The sequence below is a fragment of the Chiloscyllium punctatum genome, chromosome 4 (genome assembly GCF_047496795.1).
Source record: "Chiloscyllium punctatum isolate Juve2018m chromosome 4, sChiPun1.3, whole genome shotgun sequence".
NCBI classification, from domain to species: domain Eukaryota; kingdom Metazoa; phylum Chordata; class Chondrichthyes; order Orectolobiformes; family Hemiscylliidae; genus Chiloscyllium; species Chiloscyllium punctatum.
Window position 1 is genome coordinate 67,608,521 of NC_092742.1, and position 26,954 is coordinate 67,635,474.

Consider the following 26,954-nt stretch of genomic DNA (forward strand, 5'->3'; position numbering starts at 1 on the left):
TATTTTGAATCAACCTGTTCAGACATTTTATTACAACTTTTGGGCAGCTACGACTTGAACCCAGATTTTCTGGCTCACAGTTAGGTATACCATTACGGTGACACACAACCCTCAAATTTAGTCTTGATAAAAGTTTTGTGAAGTACCTTATGACACTGTGCCACTTAAAAACTGCTCCTTAAGTTGTTGTTAATGACTTTCACTTTTGTTCTGTGACATGAAGCATTTAAATGACCATATATCTTCCTTGAGAAGAGTCTGTTGCCAGCACATCTGGAGAATGACTGAGTCAATTGTCTATGATGCTCTTTGCAACCCTTTATGTAATTTAGACAATTATGCCATGCGCCAAGGTAATTCTAATGACTGAACAATACTGACAGGAACTGAAAAGACAGACATTTATTTATTTAAATGTTTGTGGGATGTGGCTGTTGCTAGCTGGCCAGTATTTGTTGCCCGTCCCTAGTTGCCTTTGGTAGCCAGTGGCCTTTTTGAACGGCTGCAGTTCGTCTGCTTTGGGTTGACCCACAATGCCAGTAGGGAACTCCTGCAGAAATGTCCTAGAGCTGAGCTGACTGACCTCCTACTGTCAGGTATGACTCCAACCACTGGAGAGTTTGCCCCGATACCCATTAATTCCAGTTTCGCTATGGCTCCATGATGCCACACTAAGTTAAAGGCAGCCTTGATGTCAAGAGCTGTTACTCTTACCTTACTTCTGAAATTCAGCTCTTTTGTCCATTTTGAACCAAGGCTGTAATGAAGTCCAGAGCTGAGTGGTCCCGATGGAAACCAAACTGGGCGTCACTGAGCAGGTTATTGCTGATCAAGTGCTGCTTGACCTTACTGGTGGGAACATAATTGATCGAGTTGGATTTGTCCTACTTCGCATGTAAAGGATATACCCAGGTTCTTTTCCACATTGTCGGATAGATGCCAATGTTGTAATTGTACTGGAACAGCTTAGCTAGGGGAGTGGCAAGTTCTGGAGCACAATGTTCAGTACTGTTGCTAGGATGTTGTCAGACCCGTAGTCTTTGCAAAATCCAGTGTCTCCATCCATTTCTTGATAGCACATGGAGCGAATTGGCTGAAGACTGGTATCTGAAATGCTGGGGCCCACTGGAGGAAGCCGAGATGGATCATCCACTTGACACTTCTGGCTGAAGATTGCTGCAAAAGCTTCAGCATTATCTTTTGCGTTTGGATGCTTCTTTCAAGCTCACTCTACTGCAGCCCAAAGTACTGATATGCAAGATGGCATTAGTCAGCACATAAAGGTTATCTGTGCATTTTTAGCAATGACTTGATATTTGCCAGTTCATGCTTAAGGATTCTGTATTTAGCCAAGAAAAGGCTTGTATTTGTATAGCACCTATTACGTCCTTGGAACCTGTTAAAGTACTTCATAGTCAATGATCGTTGTTTTCACTATTTAAATGTAAATATATATGACATCTAATTTAACACAAGGCCCATAAAACAGAAAATTATGTTAATGACTTGATGATATATTTACTTTAGTTGAAGAAAAACATTGTCGAGAGCAGGTGTGAAATTTCCTTTCTTCTTTAAATTGTGCCTTTTGTTTGCCTATCCAAACAGGGCATCAGCTGAACATCTCATCTGAAGGATGATACCTCTGAGAATGCAGCTCTTTCTAAGCAATGGGTGTAAGTGCCATTTCAATTGATGTGCTTAAGAAGGGGTTTTTTTGCTGCAGAAACAGAATGTGTATTTCATGCAAAAAAGAAACTCGACTAATTGACATTTTCTAGTAATTTGAATTGACGCTCAAAGATTTGATGTTTCAGGCATATCAGACAGCAAGCAGACTAAAAAACAACTCAGTCTTATGTGAAAAGACAAAATTCATTCTTTAGGAAGCAAAATATTAACAGCATCAGTCTCTGACCTGCCAAGTCCCAACCCTCAACACAAGTGGAGATCAAAGTGTGGACAATTTCATCTGTACTCCACCTTAATCAATGCATTGTGTATAATTGGATAATGCAAGAGAATAACCATACCACCATGCCGGTTCGCACACCCATAAGCAATTGATGTCAATAATACATTGGAGATACCCAATTTAAATTCTACTTCTAAAAATTCATTTTTCAAACAGTGAGTCATTAGGGTTTGAAATATATTATCTTGATCTGTGGTGGAGGTAAGTTCAATTGAGGCATTCAAGAGGGTATTGATTGATTATTTGGATCAAAATCACATGGGGAAAAAGCAGAAGGTTGGCACTAGGTAATAGTCTTCATGTAACAAGCTGGTATAGGCATGATGGGGTGAATGGCTTTCTTCTGTGCCATAATACTTCAAAGATTCTGCGATTCATTGTCTAAGAATGCAAAATAAGCGTGACCTCTTGCAGTCATGACCATCACATTGTGTGTAGTAATTGCCTCCTTGTCATATCAGTTAAGTTACTGAAATCAGACAAACATACTCAAAGGCATCACTTTAGTTTTTCAATCCACAAAGACAGCCTATCCACAAAGACAGCATTCTCTGAGGGTTAAGTTGGTTCCTCCTCAGCGATGAAATACAGCTGAGGGTCTCTGGCACAAGCTGCTTCCTAGTGGAGTTTCACTGGTTGCCACTAATAGAAGAGAGGGGATTATGTACGTTATGTAAGAGGTTTGAAAGCTTGTGAAGGTTAAGAATGAGTTGGCAGTGGTGTTAATGGGAGAGCAGTACAGCACAATGAAGCTAACTGGTTTGGTTGGCCATTGAGGGCTCCTTGCTCATCTGAGTGGTCATATTCACCTCCTGCCAGTTTGAGAATTTTCTCTTTGTAATGAGTGAGGAGGCTCATCATCCTGACCCAGGCAACCCATATTTTCCATCACCAGAGGGGAGGTGGGGAGGTGCTGTTGAAGGACTTTTATGAATTTCTACACTGCATCTTGTGTATTCAACACAACACTACTGTTGCGCATTGTTAGAGGAAGAAGCAAATATCTGTGGATCTGGCACTAATTCAAGCAAGCTGTTTTGTCCTGAAGATGCCATGCTTTTTTTTAAATGTTGCTGGAGATGCACTCATCCAGGCAAGTAGGGAGTACTCCATCACACTCCTGACTTGTGCCTTGTAAACTGTAAATTTGGAGAGTCAGGAGGTGAGTTATTTGCTGCAATATTCCTAGCATCTGACCTGCTCTTATCGCCACAGCATTTGTGTGTGTAGTCCGGTTCCTGGTCAGTGGTGAATGCTAGGATGTGTATAATGAAGGAGACCATAATGTTGTTCAATGTCAAGAAGCGATTATTAGATTCTCTCTTGTTGGAGATGATCATTACCTGGACCTTGTGTAATGTGAATGATACGTGTTATTTATCAGGCCAAGTCCAGATATTGTCCAGGTCTTGCTGCATTTGGCAACAGACTGATTTATAGTCTGAGGGGTTGCAAATGGTGTTGAACATGGTGCAATCATAGAATCCCTACAGTAGTGAAGCAGGCCATTTGGGCCATCGAATCTACACTGACCCTCTGAGGAGCATCCTACCCAGACCCAGTTCCTCAGCCTTTCCCTGTAACCTTGCATTTCTTATTGCTAATCCACCTAGCCTGCACATCCCTGGATACTACCGACATTTTAGCATGGCCAATTCACCTAAACTGCACTGTGGAAGGAAACTGGAGCACCCGGAGGAAACTTATGCAGACATGGGGAGAATGTGCAACCTCCACACATCCTGTGGATGGAATTGAATCCAGGTCCCTTGCACTGTGAGGCAGCAGTGCTAACCACTCAGCCACCGTGCCACCCTAATTCATTAGAAATCCTTTCCAATTCTGACCTAAGTTTGGAGCGAAGGTCATTGATGAAGCAGCTGAAGATAGTTTGACCTAGGACATTGCCCTGAGGAAATCTTGCAGACATGGCCTAGAACAGAAGTGACTGACCCTTGATGTACCCAATTATCTTCCTTTCTGCTAGGTATGACTCCAACTGGTAAAGAATGTTCCCCTTGATTTCCCTTGACTCTCGTTTTGTTTGGGCTCCTTGATGCCACCTTGGTCAAGTAAGGTTTTGATGACAAGGACAATCACTTGCACCCCCTACTCCGGATATAGTTCTTTAGTCCATGTTTGAACCAAGGCTGTAATGAGATCAGGAGCTGACTGGCCCTGGGAGAATCTAAATTAGGTGTCAAGTGAACAGGTTGTTCCCAAGCAAGTACTGCTTGATAGCATTGTTAATGACCACTTTCATCACTTTACTGATGCTTGAGAGTAGACTGATGGGATGGGAATTGGCTGGATTGGATATGTGTACACACATATCTGGGTAATTTTCCACATTTGTTGCCAGTGTTGGTACCTGGATCAGCTTGGCTAAGGATGCAGCAGGTTCTGTAGCACAAGTCTTCAGTGCTTTGCCAGAATGTAGTCAGGGCCAAGAAATATACATTGTCTTCAGCTGTTTCTTGACATCATATAGGGTGTATCAAATTGGCTGAAGATTGGCATCTGTTGAGATTGATCATTCTTTGACATCTTCCGCTGAAGTTTGTTAGAAATGTTTTAGCCTTGTCTTTTGGACTGATATGCTAGACTCATCTGGGACTGAAGATAGGCATATTTGTGCAGCATACTCCTCCTCCAGTGAGTTGTTTCATTACCCATCACTATTCCCAACTGGATGTGGCGGGACTGCAGGACTCAAATTTAATCTATTTGCATGAAACTGCCTAGCCCTGCCTATCACTTGCTGTTAACAGTCGTCTGCTGCAGTTTCACCAGGTTGACTCCTCATTTTTAGGCATGGTTGGTGCTAACCCAGCATGCTGTTATGATTGTGCATTGAAACCCTGAAATACTACGTGGTTTTAACCCTTTATTCCAAAACTAATTTGCCACTGGAGGACACAAAAAAAACTGCAGCTGTAAAACATTTTTTTTTTCCTTGAAGAAAAACAATAGTAGTGGTTAAAAAGCCAGTTCCAGCTGTATTGGAGAATGCTAGTCGAAATGAACATTCATGTGGGTACCAACATCTGCTCTTGTGTTCATGTGCTCAAAGGCACAATTGAAGAACTACTCCTGAATCATCAATGTTGTAAGTAAAGACTGTTTCTCTGAGTGCTAGGAGGTAGCTAGCTAGCAGGACAACAAAAGGTTCTCTCGCTCGAAGTGCGACAAACTCATTGAAAAACAAAATCAGGAGAAAAGGATGTCTATCACCCTACAAAATTAAGAAAGGTGAGACTGACTATGCAACTATCAACATCAATACAACTGGTGACCTTCACTACAACAGCCTCAAAATACAATTATCCACTCTTCATGAACAATTCAGAGATTAACTCATTTTGTTTATTATAATCTTTTGAACTCACCTCTTATATTTATGTGTGTGTAAGTGTATCATCTTTGTTTCTTCTTGTGTTCAGTAATCATTAAACTCACTTATTGTTAACTCAAGAAAGCCTAAATAAATTGGCTTATTTTAAAAGGTAAGTTCATGATGTTTGGGAGAAAGATATCCAAAAGGAAAAGGATCCTTTCTAAATTAACATTGTTGCAACAAATGGAGGCAGCAGGTGAAAAAAGGGAAACCAGTTCATCCTACTCACTCTGGAGCCTAATAGTTTAGGGTATCCTGCCTGGAATCATAATGATTTGAGGATCCTGACCTGAGGTCTGGTCATAATAATGCTGTTCCTCACTATGCATTGAACCAGTGTTCATCCCCTGGTTTGATGGTAATAGTAGAGTCAGCGATGTGGTGCGCCACGAGGTTAAAGATTGTGGCTGAATAAAAATCTGCTACTGTTGATAGCCCACAGTGCCAAATGGACACCCATCTTCAGTTGCAAGATCTGTTCAAGGTCTATCTCATTTAGCATGGTGATAGTGCCACACAACACAATGGAGAATACCTTCAATGTGAAGATGGGACAGCCATGGTGCAGTGATCACTCCTTCCAATACTGTCATGGACAGATGCATCTGTGGCAGAAAGACTTGTGATGATAAGGTCCAACATGTTTATCCCTCATTTGTTTTTTTACCACATGCCCCAGACCCAAGCAATGTCCTTTAGTACTTAACCAGCCCAGTTAGCAGTATTGCTCTGGAGTGATTTCTGTTGATGGATATTGAAATTCTCCACTAAAAATAAATTCTGCACCCTTGCCACGCTCAGTACTTCCGCCAATTGGAGTTTAGTATGAAGGAGTGCTGATTCATCACCTGGGGGTGAGGAATGGGGTTACATGGTAATCTGTAGGAGCTTTTCCTGCCCATGTTAGACATGATGCTCAGAGATTTCATGGAATTCACAGTCAATGTTGAGGACTACCAGGGAAACTCTAACTCAACTGTATATCATTGTGTTGTCACCTCTACAGGGCTTATCTGCTGGTGGTACAGAGCATACTTAAGGAAGCTAACTGTATTGTCTTGGACATGATCTATAACGTAGGAGAAAGTGAGGACTGCAGATGCTGGAGAGCTTAAAAATGTGTTGCTGGAAAAGCGCAGCAGGTCAGGCAGCATCAAAGGAGCAGGAGAATCGACGTTTCAGGCATAAGCCCTTCTTCAGGAATCCTGAAGAAGGGCTTATGCCCGAAACGTCGATTCTCATGATCTATAAGGTATAATTCCATGAGAATGATCATGTCATGCTTGACTAGTCTGAGAGACAATTCTCCCTATTTTTGCATTCTCTCCCATATGTTAGTAAGGAGGACTCTGCAGGGTCCAGAGGGTGGAGATTTCCATTGCCATTTCTGGTGACTAGGTCAGTGCCTGGTGGTCCGCCTGGTTTTGTTGTCTTTTTGAGACATTTTAGCAGTTTAATATAACAATGGTTTGCTAGGACATTTAAGAGGACAGTTATTGCTTTCGGTCTGGAGTCACATGACTAGACCAAATAAAGGCAGCAATTTCCTTTCTTAAAGAACATTAGTGAACCAAATGGGCATCTCTATTGTTCCATTCTTCACTGTTGCTGCAATGTGATGTTTATAACTCCTCCTACTGTCTGAGCCCTTGCTTAAGAAAAAAAGATAATGAGATATCAGAGGAGACTGTGGTCTAGTGGTGTTAGTTCTGGACTGTTAATCCAGAGATCCAAGTAATGTTCTGGGAGAAAGCTATCCACAAGGAAAGGGATCCTTTGTAAAATAACATGGTTGAAATGAACCAACCTGGGTTTGATTCCCACCGTGGCAGATGGTGGAATCTGAATTTAATAAAAAAAGAAAATCTGGAATGAACAGTCTAACGACGGCTATGAATCTATTGTTGATTGTTGGGAAAAACCCATCTGGTTCACTAATGTATGGTAGGGAAGGAAACTGTCATCCTTGCCTGGTATGTCCTTCATGTGACTCCAGACTCATAGCAATGCGGTTGACTCTGAACTGCTCTCTGGGCAATTAGGGATGGATAGTAAATGGTGACCTAACTAGAGATGCCCTCATTCTGTGAATGAATAAAATAAAGGCCTCGATACAAATCCCTCCCTTGTTCAAAAGCAGCATACATCCTCAGCCTCCAACTGAAGGGTGAATTCCAAGTGGATTATCGGGATCTGACGTTGTACTCATCTTGCCCAAAGCTATGAATACATTTTTACTTCTTGCTGACAGTTGGTCCAGTTTCCCCTAATGAGATTTCATATGCTACTATTCTCAACTAACTCAATACATGCCAGCTTGGTTTGGGTGGATAGCGTTCTCCTGCTTCCCCCAGAAAGAAGATCCAGAAGGAAAATGCAGTAAAACTTGAGAATGATACATGTTGGTCAGACATACCTTATATAACTCAAAATGGAGCTCCAGTATGACCAGTACATTCACTTCTGTTTAAGACTTTACGTTTATATGATGTGTTTTTCCTTTTGATAATCTTCTCTCTCTCCCTCATTGCATTAAGGATGGCCCCAACATCAACTTCTCCTAAAGAAGGGAATGACCTGCTACCTTGCCCAACACCATTTTTCCTCTCCTACTTCTGCTGTTTCAACCATCTCAGTTAAAGGATACCATGATACATTGAAATTGGATCTCACTTGAACAGACCCACCTCCATTCTCAACCCCATGATTGCTAATTGATGGTCAAAATCACCCCACAGCCTATAGCAGCCTTCCTCTGTGAAAACCAGAGTGGAATGGGTTGTGATAGCAACCAGCATACCCACAACTTCCATTCTGGGGAGTATTCAGTACCTGAGAACTGTTCCAAATTCAGGTGGAATAATAAAAACCTGAAGAACTGCAAGTGCTGCGAATCAGAAACAAAAACAGAAGTTGCTGGGAAAGCTCAGCAGGTGTGGCAGCATCAGTGAAGAGAAATCAAAGTTAATGTTTCGGGTCCAGTGACCCTTCCTCAGAACTGATGGTAGCTTGGAAAATGTTGATTTATATGCAGAAGTTAGGGTGGGGAAGGGATAAGGAATAAACGATAGGTAGGGATAGAGCGCAAAGAGAGAGAAGAACAGTTGGACATACGGGAGTCAATAACAATCTGGCTGGTAGGGTGAATAGCTGTTAATGGAGGCTGTCAGTGGCTAACAACAGATAGTGTGTAATAGCAATCAATGTGATAACAAGGCTTGGTGTGTATGTGTTGGGGGGTCTAGGACATGGGACATTTCAAGCCCTTAAATTATTGAACTCAATATTGAGTGCAGAGCTCTGCTGTGTCCCCAAGCGGAAAGTGAGATGTTGTTTTTCCAGCCTGCGTTGAACTTCACTGGAGCACTACCAGAAGCCTGAGGTGGAGATGTTGGCCAGGGAATGGAGTAGTGTGTTAAAAGTCGAGTGTGTCGTGCTGGAAAAGCACAGCAGATCAGGCAGTATCCGATGAGTAAGAGAATTGAGGTTTCAGACAAAAGCCCTTCAAAAGGAAAGAAGTTGTCAGCCAATGGGGTGGTGAGATAAATGGGAGGGTTGGGCTGGGGGGAAGGTGGCTGAGAGTGCAATAGGTGGATGGAGTTAGGGGTAATGGGGATAGGTCAGACAGGAGGACGGAGCGGATAGGTGGGAAGGAAGATTGACAGGTCATGAGGGCGGTGCTGAGTTGGAAGGTTGGAACTGGGATAAGGTGGAGGACGGGGAGAAATGAGTAAACTGGTGAAATCCACATTGATGCCGTGTGGTTGGAAGATTATGGGGTGGAAGATGAGGCGTCTTCCTACAAGCGTCAGAAGGTGAGGGAGTGGCAATGGAGGAGGCCCAGGACCTGCACGTGCTCGGGGGAGTGGGGGAGGGAGTTGAAGTATTTGGTCGGGGGGCAGTGGGGTTGGTTGGTGCAGGCATCCTGGAGATGTTCTCTGAAGCACTCTGTGAGTAGGGGTCCAGTCTCCCCCATGTAGAGGATATCGCATCGGGAGCAAAGGATACAGTAAATGAGATGTGTGGAAGTTTAGGCAAACTTCTGATGGCTGTGGAAGGCTTCTTTGGGGTCTTGGATGGAGGTGAGGAGGATGTGTGGGCACAGGTTTTGCAATTCCTGCGGTGGCAGGGGAAGGTGTCGGGAGGGGTGGGTGGGTTGGTCGGGGGGTGTGGACCTGGCAAGGGAGTCACAGAGGGAATGGTCTTACTGGAAAGCAGATAGGGGTGGCAACAGAAATATATCTCTGGTGGTGGAGTCCATTTGTAGGTGGCGGAAATGACTGAGGGTGATGCGATGTATACGGAGTTTGGTGGGCTGGAACGTGAGGACAAGTGGGGTTCTGTCGTTGTTGCAGTTAGAGGGGTGGGGTTTGAGGGGGAAGGTGCAGGAAGTGGATAAGATGCACTGAAAGGTATCATCAACCATGTGGGAGGGGAAAGGAGGCAATCTGGTGTGTTCTACGCTGGGACTGGTCTTCCTGGGAGCAGATGTGGCAGAGATGGAGAAAATGGGAATAAATGATTGTGTTTTTACAGGCAGGGTGGGAGGAGGTGTAGTCCAGGTAGCTGTGGGAGTCGGTTTGTAGAAGATATCAGTATTGAGTCAGTCACCATTAATGGAGATGGAGTGGTCCAGGAAGGGGAGGGAGGTGTCTGAGATGGTCTAGGTGAAATTAAGGTTGGGGTAGAATGTGTTGGTGAAGTTGGTGAACTGTTCAACCTCCTCATGAGACCTCGTGGTGTGTTAAAGTTGCAGGCAACTGGAAGCTCACTGTCTTTTTTTGCAGGCAGAATGCAGGTGTTCTGCAATGTGGTCACCCAGTTTATGCTTTGTTTCTCCAATGTAGAGGAGACCATATTGTGCGCAGCAAATATAGTAGACGAGATTGTGAGAAGTGCAGGTAAAGTGCTGCTTCACCTGAAAAGTATGCTTGGGCCCTTGGATACTGAGGAAGGAGGAGGTACATGATCAGGTGTTATACCTTCGGTGGTTGCAGAGTAAGGTGCTGTGGGGGAAGGGGGGAGATTTGGAGTGAAGGAAAATTGCACCAGGGTATCCCAGAGGGAACACTCTCTGCAGAAGGTGGACAAGGGAGGGGAGGGGAATGTGTGTCTCATGGTGGTATCTTGCTGGAGGTGGTATAAATGGTGGCTGATAATCTTCTGGATGTAGATGTTGGTGGGATGGAGCTAAGGGCAAGGGGAACCATATTGCTGTTGAAAGGAGGGGATGAGGGCAAAAATGTGGGAAATGGGTTGGACTCAGTTGAAGGCCCTATCAACAACGGTGCTGGGAATCATTGGTTGAGGAAGAAGGTGGACATTTCGGAAGCTCCCTTGTTGAAGTTGGCCTCGTCGGAACATATGTGACGGAGAGGAGGAACTGGGAGAATGGAATGGAGTCTTTACAGGAAACAGGGTGCAAGGATGTATAGTCCAGGTAGCTGTGGGAGTCGAAGGGCTTATATTTGTGGCCAGGCTATTAGATGTCAAGGAAGGGAAGGGAGGAGTCAGAGATCGACCAGGTGAAAAGTGAGGGCAGGATGGAAATTTGAAGGAAAATCGATAAAATTTTCCAATTCTAGATGAGAGAGGGACACAGCACCGACAATATCATCAAAACTTCGAAGAAAGAGTTGTGGGTGCAGTCCAGAATAGAACTGGAGCAAGGAATGTTTCATGTAACCCAAGAAGAGACAGGCATAACTCGGGCCCATGCGAATATCCATGGCCACCCCTTAGACCTGAAGAAAATAAGAGTAGTTAAAAGAGAAGTTGATGAGGGTGAGGACAAGCTCAGCCAAACAGAGGAGGAGGGTGGTGGCGGGGCGGGGCGGGGCGGGGCGGGGCTGGGCTGGTTTGTGCCTTTGCTCCAGGAGAAAGCAGACAGCCATGAGACAGGGGAGGGTGCGAGGACAGGAGGGTGGGTTGTTGGGGGAGGGGGGGGGGTGTGGACCTGACCAGGTAGTCATGGAGGGAACGGTCTTTGTGGAAAGTGGAAAGGGGTGGGGAGGGAAATATATGTCTGGTGGTGGGGTCCGTTTGGAGGTGGCAGAAATATTGTCGAATGATGTGGTTTATGCGAAGGTTGGTAGGGTGGAAGGTGAGCACCAGGGGGGTTCAAGGGGTGGGGTTTGAGGGCGGAGGGGCCGGATGTGGATAAGATGCGTTGGAGGGCATCTTTAACCACGTGGGAAGGAAAATTGTGGTCTCTAAAGAAGGAGGCCATCTGGTGTGTTCTGTAGTCGAACTGGTCCTCCTGGGAGCAGATATGGTGGAGGTGGAGGAATTGGGAATATGGGATGGCATTTTTGCAGGAGGTAGGGTGGGAAGAGGTTTAATTCAGGTAGCTGTGGGAGTCGGTGAGTTTGTAAAAAATGTCAGTGTCAAGTCAGTCGTCATTAATGGAGATGGAGAGGTCCAGGAAGGGGAGGGAGGTGTCAGAGATGGTCCAGGTGAATTTAAGGTCAGGGTGGAATGTGTTGGTGAAGTTGATGAATTGCTCAACCTCCTCGCGGGAGCACGAGGTGGCACCAATGCAGTCATCAATATAGCGGAGGAAGAGGTGGGGAGTGGTGTCAGTGTAACTACGGAAGATGGACTGTTCTACATAGCCAACAAAGAGACAGGCATAGCTGGGGCCAATACGGGTTCCCATGGCTACCTCTTTGGTCTGGAGGAAGTGGGAGGAGTCAAAGGAGGAAATTGTTAAGGGTGAGGACCAGTTCAGCCAAATGAATTAGAGTGTCGGTGGAAGGGTACTGTTGGGGACGTCGGGAGAGGAAGAAACGGAGGGCTTGGAGGCCCTGGTCATGGCGGATGGAGGTGTAGAGGGATTGGATATCCATGGTGAAGATGAGGCGTTGGGGGCCGGGGAAACGGAAGTCTTGGAGGAGGTGGAGGGCATGGGTGGTGTCTCAAAAGTATGTGGGGAGTTCCTGGCCTAGGGGGCATAGGACAGTGTCAAGGTAGGTGGAGATGAGTTCGGTGGGGCAGGAGCGACTGCTTGTCCATGTTAAAGAGGAAGCGGCTGGAATCTTCGGGTGGAATAATTTTACCATACAGACTTCCTTGGAGGCACAGCACAAACATCCCCTGCCCTAGTTTTGCTCCAGTGAAAAAAAAAAGTATTTTTTAAAAACAATTATCAGTTTTTAAGAATTCCCTGTGTTGCGGGCAGGAATAAATCAGCTTCATGGGTTTCAGATACATAGATATAATAATCTAGCACCAATTTCAAATACACAGTCCTGGTGCAAAGTCTTCGAATGCAGGAAAATATATCATTAAGGACACTAACATCGCAAGTGTATAATGTGGACAACTTTAACCAAACTTAAATGAAATGAATGAGTCTGACATGCTGCCTTTTTGCTTGAATATGGCACGATAAATTAATGCAGCAGTCTAACATTCATTAGGTCCTCCTATCTACACCCCACACACAAGTCTATTAATGGGGAAAAGCTTTCAAGGCTTCTGTCATGACTACTCTGAAAATTTCCAAATGGGAGGAATTCAAGAATAAAATACACTGACTTGTTTGTTGGTCTTTCCTCCTTTCTTTTTAGAGTAACTCATCTTAGCTTGGTACCAGCCCTGTTATTGTCCAGAAATTTCTAAGTGTAGTGAACTGCAAAATTATGGTAGACAAGAAAGACAAACATCACAAGTATGGAGATTCAACCTCTGTCATGACAATTAAACACTGATCAAATTGTAACTAGTCGTATCAAGAGCACACGAGTATACAGCTTTGTGCAAATATCATTAGCACTTACCTATGCTACGGTTGCACAACAGGTATTATTCCAACGACTGCCCAATTCTTGAATCAATTACTATTTAATTTAGTTATTTTAAGACTCATTTAATACATTTGAGAATAATATCTTAAGATTTAAGATTACATGCAAGTGTTATCCTGCATTTTAAATTACATCTAAGGATTTTCTGAAGATCAGATAAAGGCTACATTAAAGTTTATCTAAGCAATTATTGGACAAAGAAAATGGCTTCTATTGTTTGCTCTATATATAATTAAATGAGAACCACTTAGATATAAGACAATGTCATTGAACAAAAATGCAAAGGTTACATTGACAACACAAGGCTACTGTTTATTCATGACCAAAAACAATACTTCGACTGCTGAAAGCATAACTATCCTAAAATATGACCTGTTGCATATTGATATTTTCATTTCTAGTTATATATTCAAATAATTGTTTATGTTATGAGAGGATTGTTTATTTATTAAGAATATCGTTAGTTTAATAAATAATGAAAGGATATGTCAAATGCAGTTCCAAAGATAATTTGAGATACTTTCATATTGCAAAATTGCATTCCATGGTTTTTGTAAAAACTTGTTAATCTAAAAATGGCCATGATTATTGATTCTGGTGTGTGGTGTTCACTTGATGCCTACAAAAACAATAAATTAAGTGAAACCACTCATGAATAAACAACTGCATGACACTTTGGCTAGATTTTAGAATTCCTCCTTTGCCTTCTGTTGACAATAACAATAGATCCAGAAATTCTCAAACTGCAATTTCAGGCAATGCAGGGAAATTTTAATACAACCGGGAACAGAATTAAATAACAAAATAGTTCGTAACAAATGGGCACTGTTTAATTGACTTCATTTATGCTTTGTGCTTGCTCAAGTAATGGCTGTTCAGGCAACAGCCAATGTTTGTGTACTCTACCTTGGAACCGAAGATTGACTGATAGTCTGAATGCTGATGCAGATATTTGTGCAGCCCTTCAGTACATCAGCCTATCTTCAATTCCGCAGTTCCGTACACATGTTACGTTTTGGTCACTTTATGAATATTGAAAAAATATAAAGATAAAGAATTACATTACAATTAAATTATTCTTGAGTGAAAGCAATTTAAATAGAAGCTTTAAAACTGAGCAGGTTCAGCATTTGCCACGTTTATCACAGTGGCCAGTGTCACAGTGGCCAGTATTACATTAATATAATGGCAATAATGTATTAAAAGAGTTTAATTCTTTCATGCAAATAGTCAGAGAAGTTTAGTCTGTTTGAGCAGCTGGGAAACAAATTTATATTGTTCTGTTACCTATTGTAACAGTGAGTTTCTCAAGAAAAACTTTAATTGTTCAAATATATCCAGAAAGGAAGATTTTAATGGATATAATCAGAAAGATGTCTTAACAAAAAAATCATTTAATCTGTATAATTTGTGGAAGAAAAGCGCAGTACATATCACACATACATCCTTGACAACGTATAGGTAAAGAATACCGAATAAATTCTATCCACCGTACAGTGCATTTTAAGTTAGAGATAGACATCCCTGAGTGGATTTGTATTAGCCATGCAGTACAAGAAAATGAATGCTATATTAAATTTTCCATGCCTTCTTAGTACAATAATGATTTCCCAAGTAAGCAAACAGATCTTAGACTCTTAATCAGACCTCTCATTAAATTCTCCACCTCCTTCTCCAGAGAAAATTCACTTTTTAAACTGCTCCTGCTTTCGCTCATCCACTCTGACTTATAAGAATATCAAATATCTACTTTAAAAAAAAAGTACAAAAAGGATAAAGCCACAAATGTGGAACTTCAATTAATTTAAAGCCCCAATCAGTAAAGAATAAATCCTGAGCAGATCTAATTATCAGAGCTCTCGGTAGACCTCAGCAGACCAGCCAATCTTCCCGCTGTTTGAACAGCTTGATGAACTAAGGGACTGATGGATATCAAATCATTTTGTTTAATTTATAAATGGATTTTCCCCTAATACTTAAATTATCATCAGTACAACACCATCAAAATGGGAACATCCTGAATGCAAAGTCTGCAAGCAGTCTGGAAAGAATCCCAATGAGTAATGTTGCTTCACTTCATTCCCCCCTGATTCATCTAATTAAACAGCAAGGAGCAGAGTAGGGGGTGGGGGCAAGTCTGTGTAAAATTGTTGCATGCATTGCTTTTGTTAATTTGAAGTTGTATTCCTAGCTGATGTACTGCAGGAAACATAAATATTGTACAAAACAGAAAAAACACAGGAATTACCAATAATTTAAAAATTATATTTTAAAAAGTGCTGTGCTGAACATGAATGTCACAAATTGCAAACAGCTTTTTAAAAACTAGGACACACTCAAAATAATATCGGAATTTCTTAAATTCTTGCTAATAAAATATTTTATAATTTTGGTAAATTTATTTCCGTCATTTTTTCAGTTCAATTAAGTCAGGCTTGCTCAATCAGTTCTGAACATTGAGCAGTAATATTATATGGAATCTTAACTATATCTAGGTTTATGCTTCCCTCTGGTCTTCATATCAGTAAATAGAGCTCAATCATTTCACAAAGGTCTAGCCCTCAATCCTGTCCTTTTCTCATTGAAATTCCCACCTGGCTCAGGGGTCTCAGACTGTGAGGACGAAGATGCTGAGCTGGCTCCATCCTCTGCGGTACCCTGTGAGAGAATGCCTCGCCCTGGGGGAAGTTTCATGCCCAGCTGCTCTGCCATCTCCACATGGTCTCCAGGGTGGACATAATCAAACACACTGCTGCCTGTCAGTTCCACCTGAGGGGGCAGAAGTTAAAGTCTAACATCAGCATTCACTTTTCAATCAAATCCACAATACTTAAGAAAATAACGGCTGTTAGTTGCTACTTTAGAGTTGGTGAAACTGAGACAGAATACGCTTTGCTTACTGAACACTAATCCAGAACCTCTGTAATTGCATGGAAACACTTCAAGTTAAAATGCACTTTTAATCATTTTATTAAACTAAAAAGAACCCAGAAATAAAATTTACAAGTTTGGATTAATGAACATGTTCTCCTTGGTTATTATTAGCCCCTGCAGATATTCCTCACAATTTGTTCTCAGTGCAAATTGGTGTTGAGAATCCTCGTTTAAGAGCATTACTTGCATTAGATAACCAGATAAGTTATTTTCAACCTGACACTGCTCCCTCATTCTGCAGAACACGACTTAACACTAACGCCCCTCACCCTCACCAACCACCAGGCCCGACCCATCCTCTCCACCTGTCCTCCATCAGATCCAATTTCTCCCATGCACCCCGAGGTACTCTGAACACTGCACCGTTTTACCTTGCCCCCTTGCACCCTGCCATCCTGCGCATGTGGCTCCCTACTACTTACCTGACAGTGTACCTCCTACCCATCTGATTGCCTGACCCAAATTCATCTGTCGTCCTTTCCCTGGCATAGTACCCTTTCCTCAGCTGGCCACTGATCCATTTGGTAGGTACCTAGCCAGTATTCTACTAATCTGGTCTCTTACCCACTATCATTTGGCATCCTATCCATGGGATACCACGTCCTTTCCATCTTTAATTCTTCCCAGCTAGAATTCTACCTACATGGCATCCTGTTTATCTGGCACACTACCCTCGCAACATCCAAACATAACACTTACCTTCTGCACTGATGATTTGACAGCAACTGACAAAATGGCTATCTGTACTTTTCAAGTACATGGTAGCTAACCTTTGTGTAAAGAGGTAGCTATTTGTCTCCCTTTGATAGTTTTGTGTTATTAAAAAAAGTATGGCCCCATCTTTCTGAGTTAGCCCTGAATGAATCTCCTGTCAGAAATGTGGAACTCCATTCTTTCATACAAAAGAAGAGCTGAAGATTTGCCACTCCTCAGAAAATCCACTCCAATATTTCCTTTCTGTTAACCTTCATCATAACAGTAGACATGTTCTAAAGATGTTATGAGTTACAAAACATTTTTCCAGAAACTATAAGTATTTATAATTAGACTAAGTGTGCATATGAGATGATGAGAGATGTTTATTATAAAGACTGAGGGTTATAATACATTCAGGATCACATGTTCACTGGCTTTAAATTAACAATTGCCTAGCAGATTAAGCATGAATTGAGGTTAGCAAAACATTTTATCTTAAAAGCTATTTCGTGCCAAATATAGTGGGTGAGAATAATTGAAAAATAGTAATTTAGTTAAATTTATTTAGCTTTGTTTGATAACACACTTTTCTGAAAAGTGCTTATGTCTGCTTCATTATTCTGTCAGATCCCTCATCCCTCAAATACTGCCTCAATGTGTCCATTTTGCACAGGTATGACTTAATCCCAATAGTTAGTTGAGCAATGGGGGTGCTGGGAGGAAACAGTAAGGACATTACAACCAATACTGAAGTGCAGATAAAAATTATTAATCTTACTGGCGCAAACTTATGGTAGCAATGTAATAAATTGATTAATAATAACCAACTTTATATTTGTTATTGTGGTGTGCCGTGGTACTGGATGAAGGCATTGAGGATCTGAGCAGGAACTGTTTTCCTTCACTCACTTTCGCCATACAATACTTTTGCATTGTTATATCATGAGCAAACTGCATTCAGTACAACAATACGCTCAATTAATTCATTCTGAAGCCATTTTCAAACATGCTAAAACTATGCTAAATAAATACCAAGCACTTTCAATTTAAATTTAATTACAAGATTAGCTTTTTGCTAATAATTTATCTTTATTCCATTGTTTAAAAGTGACTAGTTTTACATTTACAGAAATACATATGCAGTATTGCACATTTATGTTTAAAATAAACATTATTTAGTTAGGCATTACCATTGGCTTTACTTATTTCCAATTGATTGCCTGAAGACAATCAGCAGTTATGCTGATGTGGTCCCAGTGTTGAAATTTTGACAAAATTTTAGAGTTTTATAACTGGATGTTGTCAAAGAAAGAAAGTTGAAGTTTAGATTATTAAAAACGGACAACTTCCAAATGGAATTCTGAACATCAGAGAAAAGATTTATTTTATTTTGTCACAACTGAATGTCTTTGTTCTCTCGGATCAGCTACAAACCACATGGATGAAGTTTTATTTGTTGGCCAAAATAATCAACCCTGAAGAGATAACTATTTGATTTAATTTCAATGTTGAAATTAGTTCTGCAATATGTTTGAAGTCCATATACAAGACTCTGTTTTAGCTATTGTGAGGTGCATATTTATGACCATATTTGTCCTGCAGAAAACTGGACTATTTTCCCAGTTACAAAAATTAAAACAATGAATTTTCAAATTTTTGACTGCAGCACCCATTTCTGTTTGTTAGTTCCACACAATCAGTTTACTGGTACTTTATTCTTCACCATGCACCATTTTCTAACTGAGGTTATGTGATTTTTTTTTCCTCAGAAAATGTCAGTTCCACTGCTCAATCAGTAACTTTGTCACCTATTTAGCAGTAAAATCATTCTTAATCAGCACCTTGCCTTTGAATTGTTTCTCTTTTGCTTGTTTTGACTGTTTGTGCAGTCCTTGTAGGGTATTTTGAATATGACATTCATTTTGCTGGCTGTTTGTACAGAATTTAAACAACAAACCCAAACAAGAAAACACAACAGGCCCAGAGACTCTGGCCACACTACTGTACATCAAAGACATCTCGGAGATGACAACCAGACTACTCCGACCCCCTGGCATCATGGTAGCCCACAAACCTACCAACACGCTGAAGCAGCTACTAATGAACCTTAAGGGCCCTGTACCAACAGCCAGCAAAACAAATGCCATATACAAAAAACCCTGCAAGGACTACAACAAACACTACATCATACAGACAGGCAGGAAACTAGCCACCAAGATACACTAGCACCAACTAGCCACCAAAAGACATGACCAACTATCACTATCATCTTTACACACAAATGAAGAAGGATACCACTTTGACTGGGACAACACATCCATCCCAGGACAGGCTAAACAAAGACATGCACGGGAATTCCTAGAGGCCTGACATTCAAACAAGAATTCCATAAATAAACACATTGATTTGGACCCCATTTACTAACCTCTGAGAAAAAGAACCAGAAATGATACCACCCACTGCAACAGACCAAGACACAAATAGAAAGCAGGGCAGAACACCAGCACTTCACCGATGGTGTTACTGAGCATGGTGATAAAACGTCTGAGAATAAACCTACCACCTCAACAAGCAAACCTACAACCTGAACTTCTCCTGAGCTATAAATCTTCTCAAAAATCATACTTGTGTATCAGACATATTTTTTGATTTGGTCATTTATTATATTGTTGTATAATTTTGCAAATTGATACGGAACCATGTGAGCCCAATGAGAAGATCACATGTAAAATCTAATCAGTAACAAATGTGAATTCTAGGAATTGACAGTGGTATGGAAAATCAATTTGAATTACATACTAAAGTACTGAAACCCAAAGTAGGAAGTACAGTTGTAGTACCCTGAGAAGGTCCAGCTTTGAGTCCCATGTCAGGACATGTTATGGAAGTTATGTTTGTATTGTCACCAGACAGCTTGATTATCAGCCTATAAACCATTCCTGTATGACTGATAGTGGCCAGTAAGAGCAGGTCAGTCTCTGCTTTCAGCAACACTGCAGAAGGCAATGTCAACCCATCGGGCATTTTGCCCATAAGTCCATGGCCCAGTAATCATAAATTAGAATGGGAGAAAAGACAGACAGAAATACAAAGTCTCTGATGATTTACTATTGTGACAACTGTTCTGAATATATATTCCTTAGAGTTAAATTTTCATCATTACCTGATAGCAATCTGGCAGAAATATTGCCTGCCTGATTATCATTCCATTGAGCTCAGGTATTGAAGATGAAAGGTAGGTAAGGAGGTCTGCCAGATTACTACAGAATTTAGAATGATTCATGATTGTGTTCAATTCTAACGTGGTACTAAAGTACTGGTGTTGATGTTAGTTGTTCAAACCTAACGTTTAGGATTCTGAATTCAAAGTAAATAGACAGGAACTGCCAGATAACTAGAGGAGTTCTTAACCTAGAGGACAATGAGATAGAATTTGATGAATTCCTGTTGCATATAGATTGCATATAACTGGTGAAATTCATTGCCATCTAGGTCATCAGAATTTTAAAATAGTATTTGTACATTTTTAATGCTAATCATATTACAAGAGCATCAATGTTAAATAAAATATATTAACAAAAATGTGTTGTTGGAAGATTAGTTGATTTACTTGGCCAATCTAAAAAAAATCCTTTAAATGCCTGTGTATGTCTGGATGTACCTTCTATTCAAGGAGTATCTGAGAAGTAATTTACAATTTTCTATTTCAGAGTTGTAAAACGACAGTGTGCAAGCATTACAATTATAATTTCCTTTTTGAAAACTACTATGCAATTTCAGCCACAAAGCCTAGCTAGTATGCACATGACAACTAAATCAAGGATCTTTCAGCTTGATCCCTTATGTATTAGCCAATTCTTTTCCCCATCTCCTCAGTTTTACAAATTGTATTTTATTCCAGAGACAGCAAACCACCAGAGTTTAGTCATTTAATAGCAGAACCAAACTGCCATTACTTAGCCAAAAGTCCAGAAAACTATTACTTCCACATTATCAAGGCAAGATTTGGCTTAATGTAACACTGAATGATCACAAAATCCTTTTTGTTTTCACTGTTTCTGTTACCTACAACACAAACAAGACAGAACTAAGAACAAAGACAAATATATTCGTGATTGCTTTGAGAAAAACATTTTTTCTCCTGCAGTTGTTTGATGTCTATTTACTTTAACATAACAAGATTTAAAACAAAACTATTGAAAACACGGTTCTTGGAAGAAACTAGGGAATTATAAACATTGATTAGTCTGGTATGAAGTGCTTCTGTCATAATTTAAACAAGAGAATTTATGAATGGTATTGTTTACTTTGGCATTTAAAATTGTTTTATCTTAACTCATATATACATGTAATAAAGAGAAAGGTGAACATACCAGAGAGAAAAGTTCATTTGCATAGTGCTGCTCCTTGGTAATATTCTGTGGCACTGCCTGTCCTGGAGAATCAATGTCCTTTACAAGCCAAGCTACACTAACAAATAATTCCCCTAAAAACTTTCAAGTGAACATCGAAAGCTTATTCAGAGACACAGATAAAGGAAGTTGGAGATAAGGCTAACTGTCAATACTTTGGAAATACTTCCAAAACGAGAAGAACTGTATAAAGCTGACCAGTTAAGTTAAGGAGTTAAGTCATCATTAATTGATCACTTGATGGGTCAAGGTCATCCATGTGCCTTCTCCTCCAGAATTTAATTACTGAGGTGTTGAGAAGGGAGGGGATTTCTCTCTGCAGCTAACACTGCCCTGATAGTCACTCTTCTTATCACCTACAGGGACAGCAGAATCACACTCTTGGAGAAGGCAGGCTATTCAGAAATAATGTCCTCATTGAGACAAATCAAATAGTATTAAAAACCTGACTTGGCATTCAAATTTGAAGAAATCGAGAGGATTATTTGGGGAACATCATAACTAAACGAGCATGCTCCTTTGAATAAAAACAAAAAAAACTGATAAAAATGCATATCCAGAAGACTTTTACAAATTAAGAGGCGATAGTGAGACAAGGGAACTGTTTAAAACTTGTGAAAGGCAAAATTAAGGCCCTTGTTAAATATGGATCAACAAAATTCAACGTACTTTTTTTAGTTCACATGTGGGATGTGGGCATCACTGGCCTGGCCATTCCCAGTTGTCTTGAGAAGGCAGCTCAGCACCACCTTTGGGTTTTACTGGGTGGAAGGATAAGATGGGTCAAATGAGCTTTTTAATTTGCATTTACCTGTGACTTTATGAGATTGGGATAACAAAACCCTAGGTGCAATTTAGTACCCTCCCCCGAAGTGTGTCAGAGGTGGGAGTGTTTAATTAGGTTCAGGCCATGCCTTTCTATCTTTTCCATGATTAAAGACTAAATTCAGAGCAAGTGGGCTCTGGGGCAGGCTTCTTGACTGGTTGCCAATTGAGTCTTTCAAGTAGGCAATAGCCTTATCATGGCACCGTTGATACTGAACCAGCAGGTGAGGGTGAGGGGGGTGGGGGTGGAAATCAGGGAGATTTGAAGAGTGGGGGACAGGACTCATCCATTAGAGGACAGAGGAACTTCATATTGAGATAAGAGCTGGTTGAGAGTCATCCACTACCCTTGCTACTGACTATCCTCCCCCCTCATGATACCTGTCACTCAATTGTGACCCAATCTTCTTTGGCAATCCAGGGCTCATGTCTCCTGCTGACATTGCAATATTTAGCCCTCGGATTGGCCAGCTGTTCTCAGGGGTGAGACTAGCATCTCTGTCCATATCAATGCTGGATACAAAGAGTTAAAAAAAGGAGCAGAAATAGGTGATTTGGCCCCTTGAAGCTGCTCTTATCATTTAATAACATCATGCCTCATCTGAATGCAATCGAAACATTTGTCCACCTCTCTCTTAAAAATATTCAAATGTTCTGATTCCAATGGATTCTTACAGAGAATTCCAGAAAAAAGCATCCCTCTGATTCAAGAGTGGCTCCTAGTTCCAGATTCTTCCATAAGAAGAAACATCCTTTTCACAGCAACCTGTCAAGACCTCTCAGGATCTAACATTTTCAGTCACATTGCCTCTTCATTTTGTAAATTCAAGTGGATAAAGCCTTTCCAACCTCTCCTTATTACACAAGCAACTCATTGTACTAGTAAAGCTCCCCTAAACTACTTTCAATGCAAGCATATCCTTCTTTAGACAGATATACTAATACAGTACTCCAGATTCAGTCTCACCAGTGCCCTGTATAACTGAAGCATAACCTCCCTTCTTTTATCTTCAATTCCCTTCACAATAAACAATAACTTTCTATCAGCTTTCTAATTACTTACTGCACCTGCAGACTAGCCTTTTGTGATTCATGCATGAGAACACTCACATCCTGCTCCATCTTAGAGCTCTGCAATCTCTCACTACTGAAATAATATGATTCTTTTTTATTCTTTGGCCAAAATGAAAGCTTTACACACAATATATTCCAATTGCTAGATCCTTGTTCAAGCATTTAACCTATCTATATTCCATTGGAGCCTTCTATTTCCTCTTCACAACTTAATTTTCTAATCTTTGTATCATTAGCAAAGGTACACACATTACTTCAGTCCTTTGAACCAAGTCATTTATGTAAATTGTAAAAATGATTGAAATTTTAATTCAGCTATCTTTCCAGAAAAGAGGAATTGCGAAGTTCCCACCGGCTCTCCAGCTGATAGGCAAGACCCACGTCACATACACTGAATAACTGTTGGTTTTTGAAAGGTGAAAATAGCTCGAATAGTGTTTTTTTTTTGAGAAGTTGGACAAAAAAGCTCAGATTCACTACTGTATCATCTTATACAGTTCTCAGTCTATTTGAGCTATTTGAAGTTCATGGGACTAGCAATGGAAATAGACAATAGTCCTTGATTTTTTTCCATAAATCTTATTATATTCAGTGGGAAGTCGTGAAACTTTCATTTAATAATTATAATTTATGTACTGCCAAGGACTCTTGGAAATATGTATAAAATCTCAAACTAACTTTAAAAATGTAAAATGTAAGTGCATCTTGTCATTTCTAAAATTGCAAGATCTAAATGCATTGTGAAATCCTAAAGGCAACACTGAAATGACATGATTTGGAGATGTCAGTGTTGGACTGGGGTGTACAAAGTTAAAAATCACACAACACCAGCTTATAGTCCAACAGGTTTAATTGGAAGCACACTTGCTTTCGGAGCGACGCTCCTTCATCTATCACCTGATGAATTCAGTAACACACATATGTATGCATGCGCTTTTCATTGTTCAATCAATTTAACCCATGTCATGATTTTCTATATATTGTAAAAGATAGCATATTGCAATATTCGTTGCTGACAGCAGAAAGAGGTCTATATAATTTAAATTCTTGAAATCAGAAAAGAGGTAGGGATTATTGTCTGTCATTGCACAAAAAACTCTCAGATATCTGGTTAAAAGTTCGCATTGGAAATGAGTTTCATCAATCTGACTAGGGCAGGGTTAAAGCCCTTAGCAACATGCTTATTTTGTAGAAGGTCACTCAATAATAACTTCCTTTGCCCTCCAAGCTTATTAAGACTGACTGGCATATATTAATAAAAACCCCTGATTTTCAGATCATAAAAGTCAGACACAGACTTATTTTAATTCTAACATTAAGAAAGGAACCCTTAATTAGCAGGGTTTCAAAATGTCAGCTTCTTCTATTAGCTGCTCTGGTCCATCAATGCCATAATCCGGACTGTCAAATTTCATCACATGATAGACAGGCTGTCTTTTCTCTTAAAAAATATAAATCAGATTGACTGAAGCCATGTGATTCTGGAATCACATGGATGACTATTTCCACAACAAAAATGTTTCTTTTAATAAGCCTAACGTTGAATTTTGTTATTGCTACTCTAAAGCAAATTGTGGAATTTTCCCACTATAGATTTGTTTCCAAAACAACAATGATCGGGTGGATTTAAATGGAGATTTGGCTCTGAAATTTCTGGTTGAACTTTATATAGTTGTTCCTGAAAATCATTTTTAAAGCCATTAACACATCTAATGATGTTATTTCTTTCATCTTCAGTTTTTAACTGAATTATAGCAGTGCAATTTTGATGTGCACACTTTGCCTTCAGACTTTTCTTGCTCATTTATACTTGATGCATTCTCCTGTCCCTCCTCTCCTTTAAAGATTTCAAGCTGCTGTCTCATTTATAACAGTAGCTGCATAATAAATGGATTGTTGATGCATTTGATCTCAGCTCACCAATGTACTTAGTCAATGCTACACATCATGATAAACCCGATAACAGGAAGTATGGATCATATAGTAACAATGTGATATTTGAACATACACTGAATTAGCAATGATGATACCTTCCATTAAAGCTTCAATTTAACTGCATTTTTAAAACATTTAAAGATATTTTGAGTTCAGCTAATAGTTTATTTTTAGATGTGTGAAAAAAACCTCACGTACTTGGACTCAGAAAATGAGTCATAGAGGAATATATATTCTTTCATGTGTTACAGTAAAGTGAGATTTAATTTTGACCTTGGAGTATTGTCATTGCAGAGCAAATAGAATAATTTCTTAAATCAGACAATACAATGTGATCAATTAAACTGCCTTGACCACTGATTCAAAATATTTAAACTTTGAACTTGACCCAGACTGGACCAAAAATATTACTTTTGGACCTATTTACATTCACTTTACTAGTTTTTTTTTACAATAAACAATGTTAATCTTGATTTAATTAATGTATAAATATAAAAAGTTGACTTACTGGAGTCTTCCTCCAGTTATATTATTGGAATTATGAGCTCTTTCATACAATAGAGATATTTCCAGTTAATAACTGCATGATACAACTTTTTATTGCTATTAACGGAAAAAAGGTTTGAAATTTTTTTAAAAATCAGAGTCATACACATATATAGCAGGAAAACAGACCCATCGGTCCAAATCATCCATGCCAACCAGATATCTGAAATAAAACTAGTCCCATTTGCCAGCATTTGTCTCATATCCCCCTGAACCCTTCCTATTAATATGTTGGAATTGTACCAGCCTCCACAGATACCATTTCCACTGGCAGTTCAATCCATACACACACGACCCTGTGTGTGAAAAAGCTGCTTCTTGGGTCCCTTTTAAATCTTTCCCCTCTCACCTTAAACCTATACCCTCTAGTTTTGGACTCCCCCACCCCAGGGAAAAGACCTAGTTTATTTACTCTCTCCATGCCCCTCATGATTTTATAATCATCGATAATGTCACCCCTTAGCCTCTGACCCTCCAGGGAAAATCATCTCAGTCTATCCAGCCTCTCCCTTTAGCTAAAAATCCTCCAACCATGGCAATATTGTTGTAAATCTTTTCTAAACCCTTTCAAGTTTCACAATATCCTTCTGATACCACGGAGACCAGAACTGAACTCTAAGGTCTCTTTGTTCAGCAACACTCCCCAGGACCTTACCATTAAGTGTAAAAGTCCTGTTCTGATTTGCCTTTACAAAATGCAGCACCTCATATTAATCTAAATTAAACTCCATTTGCCACTCCTCAGCCCATTAGCCCATCTGATTAAGATCCTATTGTCCTCTGAGATAACCTTCCTTGCTGTCCAATGCACCTCCAAATTTGGTCTCATCTGCAAACTTACTAACCATACTTCCCATGTTCACATCCAAATTATTTATATAAATGATGAAAAGTAGTGGAACTAGCACCAATCCTTGTGGCACACTATTGGTCACATGCCTCCAGTCTGAAAAACAACTCTCCAACATCACCCTCTGCCTTCTACCTTCGAGCTAGTTCTGTATCCAAATAGCTAGTTCTCCCTCTATTCCATGTGATCTAAACTTGTTAACCAATCTACCATGAGGAACCTTGTCAAATGCCTTACTGGAGTCCATTTAAATCATGTGCACCATTCTGCCCTCATCAATTCTCTTTGTTACTTCTTCAAAAGACTCAATCAAGTTTGTGAGACATGATTTCCCATGCACAAAGCCATGTTTACTATCCCTAATCAGTCCTTGCCTTTCCAAATACATGTAAATCCTGTCTCTCAGGAATCTCTCCAACAACTTGCCCACCATTGATGTTATGCTCACTAGTCTATCGTTCTCTGGCTTTTCCTGAGCACCTTTCTTAAATAATAGTACCAC

General features: G+C 40.3%; 1 protein-coding gene across 7 annotated transcripts in view; it reads right to left on the bottom strand.

Moving 5' to 3' along the window:
- npas3 (neuronal PAS domain protein 3) overlaps positions 1-26,954 on the bottom strand; it is a 1,321,930-nt gene that overhangs the window by 170,885 nt on the left and 1,124,091 nt on the right. For all 7 annotated transcript variants that reach the window (XM_072568956.1, XM_072568955.1, XM_072568959.1 and 4 more), the window contains one exon: positions 15,775-15,949. In XM_072568956.1, coding sequence (XP_072425057.1) covers positions 15,775-15,949 — 175 coding nt within the window. The remainder of the gene's footprint in view (positions 1-15,774; positions 15,950-26,954) is intronic.